Source organism: Nelumbo lutea, chromosome 1, assembly GCF_056320005.1.
Source record: "Nelumbo lutea isolate HS-2025 chromosome 1, American lotus-T2T, whole genome shotgun sequence".
Taxonomy (NCBI): domain Eukaryota; kingdom Viridiplantae; phylum Streptophyta; class Magnoliopsida; order Proteales; family Nelumbonaceae; genus Nelumbo; species Nelumbo lutea.
The window spans coordinates 117,077,646-117,093,414 of NC_142684.1; the positions used below are offsets into that span (position 1 = coordinate 117,077,646).

Sequence of the window (15,769 nt, forward strand, 5' to 3'; positions counted from 1 at the left end):
CCCATTAGCCTTTATTAGTAGTAATGTATGATGGAGGTAGATTTGGCCCGACCCCTTGGCTGTGCGATACGTGGAAGAAACCGGGTGTGACGTGGCAGGAGCGCCAGATCATCACAGTGACATAGCAACAGTCATATTCTAAGAAGAGGCCCGAGCTTCCCGAGCTCCTCAAGGAGAGGCCTGAGCTTCCCAAAAGGAACCCACACTTCCTAGGAGGTTAAACCCGAGCTCTCCCTAAGAATCCTGAGGCTAACAAGGAAGCCCGCGAGGGGTAAAGCCCGAACTAGCCCACCTCGGGTCAGTCCGGGCCACACCCCGGCACCTCAGGACAGTGAGCCATACTCTCACCCAAACTCAAGACTTCACCTCGTGCACCACTCTAGCACCTCGGCCCCAGGTCGCGCAACTGTAAAACCGTACCTGACAAGTCCGTACTCTGAGGCAACACGCCTGACTATTCAAGATCTGATAGATGACAATCACACTATAACAGCCACCTGCTACCGCGATCTCAGTTGTTGCAGGGACGGCCCTAACAGAGAGGACAATGGCAGTTATGTCTGCCCCCCACAGAGGCGGTTATACCTGACCTTGTAGAAGCTTGGGAGTGAGTGCACCAGGTGGTTATAAAAGACCTTCTTCCCCCAAGAAAAGAGGTATGTGATATTTGTGCTTTTTGGTCTTAAAGTCTCTTATTTTTCCTTGCCTTCTCAAGAGTATTAACTTGAGCTTCGGAGTATTTCCACCGGGTTCCTCCCCGGAAATCTCTTATTTCTTCTTTATTTCAGGCATCTTCAGCTCCATCAGAGGCAAGGTTACCGGCAGCTAAGACCGACCGGATTGTGCATCATCATATCCAAAATTGGAAAACACCTCCATTTAATGGTAGGAGAGTTTTAAGCCATTCTAAGGATTGAGAGTTAAAGGTGAAAGACAATTACATGATAAATATATTAATACATCAGAAGTCAAGGGAATCCGTGCATTCTTTCTAATATTCTTTTTAACTTATTTAAATACTCTTCCTGAAAATTTTCTGAATGGTTTGGACCAAGAAGGAGATCAAGTATTAGATAGCCTCAACAGTCAACACCATGCTTGTTCCTTCTCCTCCCTTCTCCCTTATCATAAATCTATGAACCTTTGGTTCCCAGATTCTAGACTTGCTGCAGGTTACTAACATTCTGCATGCTCTTTCCTTCTCCATTTTGTACACAGGTGGTCATCCCATTTCATCAGGTCAAAGCAGCTAACCCTTCAGCAAGCAGAGCCAGTCATACTGAAAAATACATCCAAGTTATCTCTGTTGACAACCATGAATTTTGGTTCATGGGTTCTGTACACTATGAAGATGCTGCAAAATGCCTGTAACTCACAATCTGTGTGATAGTTGAGCATTCACGGAACCAATTTTTCCAACTTTTTAAGTTTTTGAGTCATATTGCAGAGGTTTCATTCTGAACCTGAAAAGTCAGAAAAACGAATGCTGTATGCCTCTGAACCGTGGAATGTGCCTCTTGTTCCTGTATTAAGGGTGCATTTTTGTCTGGGTTTGGGTAACCATACTTGAATGGTTTATATGGTTATTAATTGACCCTTTAGCACAAACTAATCCCCAAGTAGCTTCCTTCCTTTACAGACGATGTTGGAGTTGGAGGTTTGATATTTATTCAAGTTGTAAGCTTTAGGAGTTTTTTTTTTTTTTTTTAATGCCAATGAACTTCCAGAACTTGAACAAGTCTTGGATTAAAGATGCAATTGGCAGGTCATCCTAAGTCGATCGTACTGATGTAATAATTATATGAATATTTTGGTTTCTAACACCGAGGAGATATCAACTTAACCACCTTTCGTTCAAGGGAGCTGCAAGAAGCTTTAGGAGTGTTTTTTGTTATGGTTTTAATTAGGGGTGGCAAATGGGTGGATTGGTTCAGTTCAAAAAAAAATGGCGGATTGGGCTGGGTTGGGTTGGGTAAGGGTTGAATACCAATTCATTCAACTTGACCCACCAACCTATCATGACCCATCATTAATGCTTGTTAAAGGGTCATAACCCATCCTAACCTTGACCCACTTAACCCATTCATATGACCCTTGCCCATCCTCACCCATACTAACCCACCTACCATCGCATATAAATACATAAACGGGTCGTGTCGGCCCATATACCCTAAACAATAAATTTTGAGAGAACCAACTCTCTCGAGACTGTCAAGTGGTTTAAACAGGTCGGATCGACCCATGTACCCGAAAATAGCATTTTTTATGAAACACCTCTCAATGATGTCACATGGCAGAAATAGGTCGTGTCAGCCTGTATGTCCGAAAAATAACAACTTTTTGAGAGAAACAACTCTCCCGAGATTGCCACGTGGTTTAAACGAGTCGGGTTGACCTGCATACCTGAAATAACAGAAAATACCAGAAAATGCAGAAATTAATCAGAAAAAATGCAGAAAATTCACAAAAAATACAAGAAATTTGTAGAAAATGCATGAAAACACCAGAAAAAATCAGAAATTAATCAGAAAAATGCAGAAAAATAGCAGAGATGCAGAAAATTGCAAAAAAAAACTAGAAAATGCAGAAAATAGTAGAAAAATGAAGAAAAATACCAGAAAATGCATAAAATTCAGAAAATACCACAAATAGCAGAAATTGCAAAAGATTCAGAAAATTAGCAGAAATTGCAGAAAATTACAAAAATTTCAGAAAATAACAGAAATTATAAAAAAACCAGGAAATAACAGAAAATTGCAGAAAATACCAAAAAAATACAGAAATTGCAAAAAATGAAGAAAAATACCAAAAAGTAGTAGAAAATGAGGAAAATACCAGGAAATAACAGAAAATACCAGAAAATTGTAGAAAATTGCGGAAAATACAAGAAAATTGCAGAAAGTGCCAGAAAAATAGCAGGAAATACCACAAAGTTGCAGAAAATGCCAGAAAATACAGCAAATTGCAGAAAAAAACAAAAAAAAAAAAACTGCAGAAAAATAGCCGAAAATACCAGGAAATTGCAGAAACTACTAGGAAATTGCAGAAAATGCAAAAAAAGAAGAAAATTATAAAAAAAATGCATAACTTTTGCAGAAAAAATGCATAATATAATGTTTTAAGAACCTTCAAATAGTATCAAAATTTAGCATGGAAAAGATGGATACATTATAATTAATAAACTAAATAAGCAAAGGGATAAGTAATGTTTGAAAGAAAAACCATATAAGATATTACAAATTTCTGTTTAGTTAGAATTAAATGGAAGAGATAGCTCACCAAGGAGCTCTTCTATCAAATATCACTCTCTTTGTTGCTTCTATATTAGGGAGATGCTACAAAAAACCACAATTGACAAATAGTTATAAGTTAAAATAAATATAAATGGCATTAAAATAATCAAACTATAAAGATAAATTGATAAATATATAAATGATACTACATTTCTAGTCAGATTGAAGGGATATGCTTTCAAGTTTGGAAATATCAACCTCTAAATCAATGTATACATCATCATTTTCTGCTTTATCTACATTTACTAAAGGAAAAAAGTCAAAACCAAATGAAATAGAGGAAGAAAATGTAATGTGTAATATTTACCTTCAGACCCAAATAACCAATCCCGAGTGCATATCAGTGCCTCAACCATTCTTAGGCCAAGAGAGCTACGATACTGATTCAATATTATTCTTCCCCCTTCACTAAATGTTGCTTCAAAAGCCATAGTCGAAATTGGAATGCTCAAAATATCACGAGCCATTAGAGACAACTTAGGAAATCGTTTTTCACATGACTTCCAATATGCTATGATACCTAGTTAAGTTTGTCTCTCAACATATGGCTCCTCCAAATACAAGTCAAGTTGCGACTTCCTTTCATTTGTAGAAAAGTCATGGCTTTCGTAAGCATCATAATCCTACATAATACAAAGAAACATATAATTAAAAATGCAAACCAATATATAATAATAATTTTGCATATGACTTTTTATCATTTATCAAGACAAAAATATAAAATAATACTCACCTTCATAAAGCCATATTCACTGTAACATGTTGCACTGCTACCCTCAAATGGACTTGTGGAAGCACTTAGATCAATGGATGAATAGTGATTCATGTATTTTTTAAATAATGCGTACAATGTGTCTCCAACATGAACAGTTTTATCTTTCCCATCCTCACCATATAACCTTGTAAATGCATATTCCACAATCTTTAACTTGCATCGGGGATCCAAAACTATAATAATGGCCAAAATAATACTATATTCTGCCCAATATTTGTCAATTTTTTTCTTGCATGGGCTTAGCCATCACGCTTATAAACCAATCCGTGCTTTCTAATGCATCTCTCAAAGTTCCTTGGATCTGACAAACTCTATAGAAAAACAAGTTTGAAGTTGGGTTTTTTGTTCCAGAGAAAATATTTGTAACTTCATAAAATGGTCTCAAAAAGCACATAATCTTTTCAACCTTTACCCATTCATCTTCAGTTGGGCAGTTACGATGGTAGGTCCACCAACTTCAAGTGGCAAAACACCTTATAATACTCAACTGCTCTTTCAAGCATAAGATAGGTTGAATTCCACCTTGTAGGAACACCCAAACAAAGCTTCCTCTTGTATTCCATTGAAAATTGCTGGACGCATCCCATGAACTTCATCAATCGTTGACAAATTTTACAATGTCACGGATTTTGATCAAAGATTTATCTATCATTTTCAACAAATCTTGCACTATTAAATTCAAAATGTGTGCAACACAACGCATATTAAGGAATTTGCTATCATACAAAAGTGCCTTTTGAAAATTCAACCAAGATCTATAAACATTAATAAATGCTTCATTAGTTGAAGCATTATCCAATGTAATGGAGAACAATTTATTCTTAATTTCCCACTCTTTCAACACTTTTAAAACCATATTTGTAATGGCAACACCAGAGTGAGGGTGTGGAAAGTGGCAAAAACTGAGTATCCTCTTCTCCCAACACCAATCAAAATCTACAAAATGTACTGTAATGCAAATATAGGACTCTATTGTGATAGAAGTCCACATATCCAATGTAAAATTAATTTTACCATGGATAAAATGCAAAAAATCATAAAACATTTTCTTTTCTCTCATATAATCTTAAAATATCGACCTTAATGGTGTTCCGTGTAATATGCCAAACATTAGAATTCAAAACACTATGAGCATTTCTATTTCCTTCATGCTCTACATATGAAAGAGGATAGTCGTACCTTATTATTGCCATTGCCATCACTTTCCTATATTCAACTTCATCAAATATGCAAGTCCTATTTTGAGGATTACGAGTCTCAACCATCATTTCTTTACATATTTTCATATGTCGTCTCAAATTGGATGTGCCATAACCAAAATCTACAATGTATGTTTTCTCACAGAACTTACACTTTGCTTTTGGTTTCCCATCGTCATCAATAAACTTTTCAAACCCCCTCCATATATTTGAAAAACCACTTTTTCCATTAGTAGAACTTGAGACTTCTGACATTTTCAACAAAATCTAGAAAAAAAAATGTAAACATATGACAAAGAGAAAAAAAATACATATTTCATATTGTAAGTGTATGAGAAATAAAAAGAAATAATACAAATATAGCATTCATTATATGTAGCTATGAGGAGAATTAACAAAATTTTCCTTTTTGTAACTATGGGTTGTGTGGAATGAAAGAAATAACAGAATTTTTGAAGGAATTCATACCTCAAAGGAAGAAGTGCTAAGAAAAATGCTGGGGATGGTCTACTCATGGTTGGCAATTCACCCTTTGTTTAGAAGCAGAAATTATAGATCCTTTTTTTAGTTTGATTTTCTTTTATGTAAGGAGTGGATAGTTATGTTTGTTTTATGGGATTTTGGCTGTAATGGGCTCAATTGTATATCCTCTGTTCGTCTGGCCATATATCATTGTACAAGGGCTTCTTTGTTGTTGACTATCTTATTTGAATGAAAACAGTTTCGAAAAAAAAAAAAAAAAAAAAAAGCTTCTTCTTTTATTATAAACTTCTTATCACCTAGGCGACTAGGCACCCTAGTGTGTCACCTAGAATCACCTATGGGAGAAAGGATAGAACCTGAATCTTCAAATTCTTTTTAGATTACATATCGTCATCCATGAGCAAACTGAGTTGATAACTTCTCTTAAAACAACTTGTTGTGCAAGTGTTCTGAAATATTATTATATTTCCACTACAAGAATTTGAGGCTTTAACGACATTTTTTATAGGGGCATTTACTTAATCGCCTCTATATATTAGCTTTAGTGGCATATGTCAAAAGTGCCGCTATATACATGTAAAAAATGCCGCTAAAATTATTATTTTAGCGGTAGTTATTAAAGTGCAGCTGAAAATCATATTAAAATGCCACTAAATTCACAATTCGTCGAGCATCTGAAGCTTTGAAATCGGATTTCCTTCAAAATTTGAATTAGCGACAGTCTGAGCTCTGGCACTCTCTGGTTCGGCATGTCTTCGAATGAGGCTTCCAATCGAACTAGACGGTGTATTTCTTGGAATACTTATCGCATTTTCATTTCTTCTCGCCGTTCTTCCCGCAGAAATGCTCCTTTATTCCAGTAGGATTGCCCAAAGCTCTTGATGGATTGTGATGAACACATGAGGGCTTAGGGAAGACATAGACTCGCCTTCTAACTTCTATGCTTGATCATTGCCAGAACTTCAAGGAAGATTGTGACCGCGGCAGTGGAGTTGCAAGTTCTGATCCCATTGGAATCCCTCGTTGCAGATCTCTCATATCAATATATTCATTGCCATTAGAGTTTTAGTAGATAACGCATAACCTCATGTCTGGACTTATAATGCAAGATAGAGGCATATATTAAGGTTAGTATATATTGTTATTATTTTTTAAATTTGTTTTTGCCATGTTTGGATAGTTTTAGCAACTGTTTCTACTAGGTTTTGGCCTTTCAATATACATTGTCTGAAATTGTGGATAAACCCTAACTATACATTCTATATGTTTGTTTTTTGGTCACAACGAATTTGTGTAAGATAAAACTCCACTAGGAGCCCTTGGATTTGTTCAAAGTATTTATTTCAGTGTATAAAACATTCTATAAGGCCAAACTTGATAAACAATGGAATCCTATGGTTTCTGTCATCATAATTTTCTTTCGATGGATATTTTCATCATCCTAAATTCCTGATTAGTTAAAAATATCTCCCTATGGTACTCTTGAACTCCTTGAAAATCAATTAGTGTGGATGGATTTCAGAAAACTTTAACTAAGTCCCAAAAGAATAAAATTAAAACAAAGTTAAAAGAGAAGAATATTCAAAGAAACAATAAAAGATATAACTGAGGCGAGGTTGAGAAGAAAATTTGAAGAATCTTGTGTGAAAGTGACAATCCAAGAGAGTAAGTTAAGGGGTGTGATCATTATAGAAGATGAGGAGGTAGGAGGAAAAATTGTTCAAGTGACCAAAAATAGTGGTATTCTAGTTGAAGCAACAATTTATATGCAAGAAATCAGCTTTAGTCTCTTTTTGGAGATAGGGATCCAAAGGTTGTTGCCAATCCAGAATCACCGTGTGTGTCATCTTGGGATCCAATTGATGCTAATTGAAATTAATGTTCAGAGAAAACCTTACAATTGAAGCATAATTACATGTAAAAAAATAAATGGTGAGCAATTTCCAGCTGCATCCCACATAGGTTGCATATTTTGTCTTCCTTTTTCATAAATTTTAATCGGTCCTTCATTGGCACTCCTCGCCAAAATAGCTTCCATTTAAACAATTCATACCTGAAGGGGATTTGATTTTCCAAATTCTCTACCCAAGGAATGGTAGAAGAAGAGGATGACTCTCGTTGTTTAAAGAAGCTTTGTTATATAGATTTCACTCTGTATAGGTGGGAATTGGAGGGTTTCCATAGCAGGAGAACTTGCTGAAGCTGTGAGAAAACATGTATTTTAAGAATATGATCTAACACCTTTTCTTCAAGCAATTGCTTGATCAATTCTACATTCCGGGACCCATTCGACAATATCAAATCTTTTACTTTCAAGTTTCAGCTAAGCTGAGATGCTCTTGCTTGACAATTGGAAAACCATAAAATAATGTGGGAACCCATGGATCATAAAGAGATCAGTTTTTAAGAGTTGAGCTACCTTCAACACTCATTTCCACCAAGTAGAGTGATATGGTGTTATGGACGCATTCCTCGGGAAGACGTACCATCGCCGGTGGCAGCAACAGGAACTTGACCCACCGCCAGCAGCAGCAGTGATTCGATGATTCTCATCCTACCCAGTTCGGCAACAGCAGTCTCATCCAGATTAGATTAGATCATCTTGCTTGTTCTTATCTTATTATATTGCTCTTATCTTATCTTATTCTATTGCTCTTATCTTATCTTGTTAGTAGTTTATCGGATTAGGATTAGCTTATCTTGTTAGTAGCTTATCAGATTAGGATTAGCTTATCTTATCCTTAGCAAGATAGAACTGGAAGTCTCCCTATTCAGCAAGGAGACTCCTTTTGATTAGGACTCTTGTAATCTCCTATTTAAGGAGACCCCATTATTGAATGAGGATATCAAATTTCCTGTCAAGAAAGAGAGTAAAAGGAGAGTTCGGTGATCTCTTGGACAAATCACCCTCTAGGACGCCAAGATAGGTTCAGCTAGGAACGGGAGGAACAAGGGAAAACAGGAGCTTTTCCCCGTGGACCGACCCGTGATGAGATCCTACGCTCGGGCCCATAACAACTTGGTATCAGAGCCAACCGTCATGGGAGATCTGGAGCAGCTCTCATCCAGGGTCCACGAACTGGAGCAAAGACGATGTCCGGGAGCTGCGACGCTTGCTGGAATCGTATTTCTCTAACAAGGAGAGGAATCCAGAAGGGGCTATAACCACAAACAGCCGCCGACCAGACTTGATGGAGTCGTCCGGCGAACAGTAGGTCGTCGCCCCGGTAGCTGCAGTCATCCCCAAGTACAGCAGGCTGGAATCCCCGTCGTACAACGGCAATGGAGACCCCTTGGGCTGGCTGTATCGCTGCGAGCAGTTTTTCCGGAATCAACGGACAGATGACAGGGATAAGGCTGATCCTGAAACTGATGAGGTTTATGCGCAGATGGCTCTTCAACCTGTAAATAAATATGACAAGGAAGCATTATTGGCATCGGACATGGGGCTCAAGCAAAGCAAGAAACCCACTGAGTTCTTTTGCAAAACACTTACAGCTAGTGATATGAGCACTCATGGTGGATTTTCTGTACCTCGCCGGGCAGCAGAGAAGATCTTCCCACCTCTAGATTTTTCAATGCAACCCCCAGCCCAGGAACTAGTAGCGAGAGATTTGCATGATGTTGCATGGACATTCAGACATATCTATCGTGGTCAACCAAAAAGACACTTGCTGACTACAGGTTGGAGTGTGTTTGTTAGCACAAAAGGACTCTTTGCTGGTGATTCTGTTCTTTTTATAAGAGATGAAAAGTCACAGCTTCTCCTGGGTACAAGGCGTGCAAGCAGACTGCAACCAGCCCTTTCGTCATCAGTCATATCTAGTGATAGCATGCATATTGGAATTCTTGCTGCTGCCGCCCATGCTGCTGCAAATAACAGTCCATTTACAATATTTTATAACCCAAGGGCCAGTCCTTCAGAATTTGTAATTCCGTTATCAAAATATAATAAAGCAATGTACACCCAAGTTTCTCTTGGGATGAGATGTAGGATGATGTTTGGGACTGAGGAATCAGGGGTACGCAGATACATGGGGACGATAACGGGTATCAGTGATTTGGATCCTGTGAGATGGAAAAATTCACAATGGCGCAACCTTCAGGTTGGATGGGATGAGTCAACAGTTGGTGAACGTCCAAGCTGAGTTTCAATTTGGGATATTGAGCCTGTTGTAACTCCATTCTACATTTGCCCACCTCCATTTTTCAGGTCAAAATTCCCTAGACAATCAGGGATGCCAGATAGTGAATCTGACGTAGAGAATGTTTTCAAGAGGGCAATGCCTTGGCTTGCAGATGATTTTGGCATGAAGGATACTCAGAGCCCAATCTTCCCTGGCTCGAGTCTGATCCAGTGGATGAATATGCAGCAGAATCCTCAGTTTTCAGTTGCTCAGTCAGGATTCTTCCCATCCATGGTTTCCTCTTCTGCACTCCATAATAATCTTAGCACCGATAACCCCTCTAAAATGCTAAACTTTCAAGCCCACAGCTTGTCTGCACCAAATTTCCAGTTCAATATTCCAAAACTAAATCAATATAACTCACAAGTTCATCAGCTACAGCCACAACCCCTGTCATGGCCTCAACAGCAGCAGCAGACTCTTATTGGTCCACAGCTGCAGCAACACCCTCAGCCACAGCAGCCAAACAACTAACAACAGCAACAACTGCAGCAGCAGAAGCAACAACATGATCAACAACAGCAACAGCAGCTTCTCCGAGCAGCTATTACTAGTCCCAGTATAGTTGCCCCGAAACTGGCCCCTAAGTTCTATGGGCCCTTCAAGGTTCTACGACGGATTGGCAGTGTGGCCTACCAGCTGGAACTGCTAGAGACCAGCCGGATTCATGATGTCTTCCACATCTCCTTGCTGAAGCCATTTACAGGTGTTCCTCCGGACCAAGTCCCCTCCCTGCCACCCCTGAAAGATGGCAAACTGATTCCCCAACCTAAAGCTGTCATCCGCTCTCATTTCAATCAAGGAGTTCTTGAAGTCTTGGTGGAATGGTGTAGCTTACCATCGGCTGAAGCCACATGGATCCCATTGACAGAGTTCCAGGCCACATATCTGGAGTTCGAGCTTGAGGACAAACTCAGTCCAGGAGAGGAGTAATGTTACGGACGCATTCCTCAGGAAGACGTACCATCGCCGCCGGCAGCAACAGGAACCTGACCCACTGCCAGCAGCAGTAGTGATTCGATGATTCTCATCCTACCCAGTTCGGCAACAACAGTCTCATCCAGATTAGATTAGATCATCTTGCTTGTTCTTATCTTATTCTATTGCTCTTATCTTATCTTATTCTATTTCTCTTAGCTTATCTTGTTAGTAGCTTATCAGATTAGGATTAGCTTATCTTATCCTTAGCAAGATAGAACTGGAAGTCTCCCTATTCAGCAAGGAGACTCCCTTTGATTAGGACTCTTGTAATCTCCTATTTAAGGAGACCCCATTATTGAATGATGATATCAAATTTCCTGTCAAGAAAGAGAGTAAAAGGAGAGTTCGGTGATCTCTTGGACAAATCACCCTCTAGGTCGCCAAGATAGGTTCAGCTAGGAAGGGGGGAACAAGGGAAAACATGAGCTTTTCCCCGTGGACCGACCCGTGACGAGATCCTACACCCGGGCCCATAACATATGGTTTTGGTTTTTGCTTGAAAATAGACCCTGATTTGAGGGTTTAAGTTTGAAGTTTGAAGAGGGGAAAACATAGAGTAGGGGAAGGAGAAAGAAAAGGAGAGGGCTTGAAGTTTGAAAAACCAACAGGGGGAGACTCAAGGAGGAAAGGGGTTAGAAAGTGAAGCTGAAAAGGTGAGGAGTAGTGATTGGGTTGGTTCTGTCTGGATTTGTTATTACAGAAACTATAAGGTCTGGTTTGGGATTGGTTTTGCACATTTATTTGTTGGTCTGGGACTGAATCTACCCTGATCCTGACCCAACTGGACCCATTGATAGCAGCAGCAGCCAAATAGAATTTTCAATAGTTCAGGTAGATTACTAGACCCAACAAAGCCAAACTAACCAGACCTAATTTTATAGGGTCCAGATCTGGTTGGGACTGCTTAATTCTTGCTGTATAGAGCATGAAACAGACTGCATAATCCCAGATTCCCAATAAGGGCATGAGTCATCTTGAATGGATCCTTACAGAGCTTTGACTGTTTTCTCTTAATATGCCTACTAGCCTTCTCAGAACAATTTCAACTGTTCTGCAGCGATTGAAATAAATTCAATGTTTATACCAAGTTTGAAAAAGTTGCATGCTTCACTAGAAAATCTAATACTAACAAAATTCTGTACCAAAATCCAAAATGCAACATGATTTAAACTTCTGTAATTCTTGATCAAGAACTTGCATAAGCATGTAATATGCTACCTGTCCACTCTCCATCCAATGCCAACCACCTTAGTCCCTTAGGAATCAGATAAACCACATGACCACCCCATGCCCATTTGTCTGTAGATTGAAATCCTAATGGAATTCATAATCAAACTTAACATCAGAAGATGCACCCTCGAGATTCTTGTTTCTCATACTCTGGGTCATCCACTCCACTTCCTCCTGTAGGAAAAGAGGAGGAAAATAAGAAGTTTTTTGTGAGAAGAGAGAAGAAGAGAAAGAATGAAGAAAGGAAGAGAAAGCAATCAGATCTGGCTGCCCTCTTTCATTAGTATTTATACTTAAAATAAAAACAGTGTGCAGTGACTGATATGCCCTTATAGAGCAGCTGATACAAAAAAAAAAAAAAAAGAAAAAGAAAAAGAAAAACTCAATAAAAACATTAAAAACTCTAATCTAAAAGCTTTCAAATAGTGTGCTGTGGTCCCCACTCGCTAACTAAACAAATACTAAATAAAATCAAGTAACAAAAACCACAAAATCCTGAACAGTCACTAAAACATATCAAAGGAGGAACCAATGGTTGCACCTAGATTTTGAAGCTGATGGGTTTCTATTTTAATTTTTAAAACCAGCAGTTATTTTCATTAAGGAGCTTCCTATTTTTTAAGTTTACAATTAGTAGTTTCCTGTTTTTGTTAAGGAAACTAATAATTTAAGTCAAAAACTATTCTGCCAAGTCTCTATTCTTAGGAGTTTTGGGTCTGATTAGGAATCAGCTGTCGTTTTAGTAATTGTCAAATTTCTCTTTCAGTCAAAGCTTTAAGGAGTTTTATATATAAACGTGAATCTGTCCGGAACAGTTGAATTGAATGAATTAATTTTTGTTTCTCTAATAGCCACTCTTTTTTCCTCTTGAAATCAGTGTTAGAGAACATGTGGTTTTCTTCTTTTCTCCTACTTCCCTATAGTTAATTTCTACTAAGAAAACCCGTAACCATTCTCTGGATTCTTCCCTAGATTTAAAGCTACTTGGCCAGATTTTTGAAGCAAGACTAGCCACCAACCTTGCTTTCCATGGAACCTAGAGCTGATGACACAAGTCCCTCTTGTACTGCTTGATCAAAAGGATTTCCATAGATTCCTTGAAAGAAAGCTGATGATCTTTCCAAGAAAATTTCTTTCCTTTCCATAAACCTTGTCGTAGAAAATTGGGATTTGCTACTCACAGTGTAGCACCTCTAGCATGTATTGGGAACATCTCCCCATGAATAACAACACAAGTATGGGAGATGTTCCCAATGTGCGGCTGGGACGTTCTGTGAGGAACAGATCCAGACTAGGTCATAGTAAGTTCCAAAGGTTCTGCTAATGAGACAATTCCTTATAGTCTATGTGCTACAAGTAAGACTGTGATGATAGAGAAGTAAAAGAGGTAGGCGATCGGCAAGGGAAGTGCAGCTTTATCAGGTTGTTTAAATGATGGCCCGTTGAAGAAGTGCCCTTGACAACTGGGCTTTAGACTAGATTGATGGTCTCTATGCGGCATGCAGCATAGCATTTTAGCACTTTCAGGAGATGCATCTTTGCAGAAATTCTCTCTCTGTCTCTTCTCTCCCATGTGTCTGTGACAGTACAGGCCTACTCATACCTTGTGCTGAAACATAATTAATTGTAATGGTGGTGACAAGAATCGAACACTAAACCACTTGGTGAAAGTGGCTCTAATACCATCTCAGAGAATTGTTCAACCTAAAAGCTTAATCTGTTAGATGAAGTCCTTGAATAGGTTGATATTCTCTAACACTACAGAACACCAGTGCGTTCTCTCATGATAAGTAGCCCAGTTTGATTTGCATGATTATCTCCAGCTCATTTGGTCTTCCAGTTCCAGAGGACCAACATAAGCCAGAGTGCTGTGCTGTAGACCTAACCTATGCTAAAATGCCCTCTGCTTAAGCTTCACTTAAACCAAAATATTCCTTTTTACACACATTTGTAGCAGATTAGCTATTTCATGATTTCTTTGTCACGTTTTCACTGACTCTACCATTTTTCTGTGATTAGTATGTCAAGAAGATAGGGTGCTCGTATGAGAAGTTTAAATGAAATGAATATACATAGAGAAATGCATTGTAAAATTGGAAAAAAAATGGAATATAAAGGAACTCTGATATTCTGAATTTCCAGGTACTTGGTCTATTAAGTGTCAAAACTCAAAACAAAAGAAGAAAAGAATATTTTATGCCTTACTGCTACCAATTAAAAATATCTTAGAAGAGATAGTAGCTCGAATGTCGGTAAGAAGGTGTATATGTCTCAATTTTTTGTACTTGATAAAATGTAACTTCTTTGCTTGTTTGACTCATGGATATGTCAGGCCAATAAATAGATGAAGTCTCTCTTTCTCTCTCAAGAATTCCCAGCTTGCTGTTTCTCGCCCCTGGAATCTTTCCTTTGACTTGAATCTAACGCTGATTACTGTCCACTTATGACATCAATTTGCTTGTCAGGAATTCATGCTTGAGCATCAACAAGCGTCTCTTGAACTCTCTTTATTCATAATTTGCTAGTATGGAAGATGATTTTTGCTGAGCAATGAGTAAAAAAACAGAATTATATTTAGGAATCATTCCTGGGGAGAAGGATAAAATTGCAACTTAAAAGCAAAGACATAGATTCAAGGGATATGTAGCTCGACTAACACATGAAATTGCGTTTGAATGGTTAAATTATACCATAAATTCTTCTGCAATTAATAAAGATGTTCAGTTACCAATAAAAATGATATATGCATCCAGGGGCTGAACAATTGCATTGAGCATATTTTTATTTTATTTTGATGTTATTATCAGTACTATATTGTTTTATATTATAAATTCTTTCTGATTCTCTGTTCATGGTAATTGTCCATTTTTGCATCTCCAATAAAATCAGTTTCACATTATTATTGGTCAATAAAAGAAGTGATATATCCATCATTTCTCCTTTTTTTTATATTTTATTTTATTGGATATACAGGCTTCAAGGATATTGCAATTGGAGAGGAACAGTCTGGAGTATCTTCTGCACAATTTTTATGGAGTTGCTACAAACAAAGAGAAACTTCTCTATCTATTCTATGTGGGGCCTGTGGGCATAAAAAAGAAAAACATCTATTCTGTGTAGTTTTATTTATGAGAATGGTTAAAGATCTTTTGCTTTTGAAAAATTATAGTTACTAATTTGACTAATTTTTTTGGCTTTCTATTGTATTATTTTTTCTTCTTGCAGATTGTAGAAGAAAGTGAATGTAGATGATGTCAAGATGAAATGCATTTTTTTCTTTTCTTAGAGTAGGAAGTGAATTGTTTTTTGTATTTTTTATTCCATATTTTTTGTAGATGAATTGTTCTTTTCTCTTTGAATTTGTATCAATCAATATGAAATAATATTCAGAAACAATTATCTTTCAATAGAGTGAATGAATTGTTTTAGATATAGCAAATTAAATGTTTGTAAATAGGTTTATATAAGCTTTGCATATGATAAAATAGCTTTTCAAAACACAAATAAATGATATTTAGAGGCAATCACAAGTGTTTCTAAATAAGATCAAATAATACTTTAGTGGCAGTTTTAAGTGTTGTTATAAAGTTTAAATAGGATTCTTAAAATTACTTTTAAAGG

At 37.6% G+C, this 15,769-nt stretch overlaps 1 protein-coding gene and 1 long non-coding RNA gene across 3 annotated transcripts; both read left to right on the forward strand.

Annotated features, from left to right (window-relative positions):
- The first annotated feature begins 6,060 nt into the window (after positions 1 to 6,060).
- LOC148876999 (uncharacterized) lies at positions 6,061 to 15,587 on the forward strand. 2 transcript variants are annotated; one of them, XR_016104974.1, is made up of 4 exons: positions 6,061 to 6,534; positions 6,709 to 6,877; positions 15,122 to 15,223; positions 15,374 to 15,587. It is a non-coding gene; the product is annotated as an uncharacterized LOC148876999 (long non-coding RNA). The 2 variants fall into 2 exon arrangements; XR_016104973.1 differs by lacking the exon at positions 15,374 to 15,587 and having other exon boundaries at positions 6,265 to 6,534; positions 15,122 to 15,258.
- Positions 8,210 to 10,974, forward strand: LOC148877000 (auxin response factor 19-like). The gene is given in 2 exon segments (XM_088964062.1): positions 8,210 to 8,284; positions 9,071 to 10,974. Coding segments are annotated over 2 exon segments (1,416 nt in total). The 3' UTR covers positions 10,412 to 10,974.
- Positions 15,588 to 15,769: the final 182 nt, after the last annotated feature.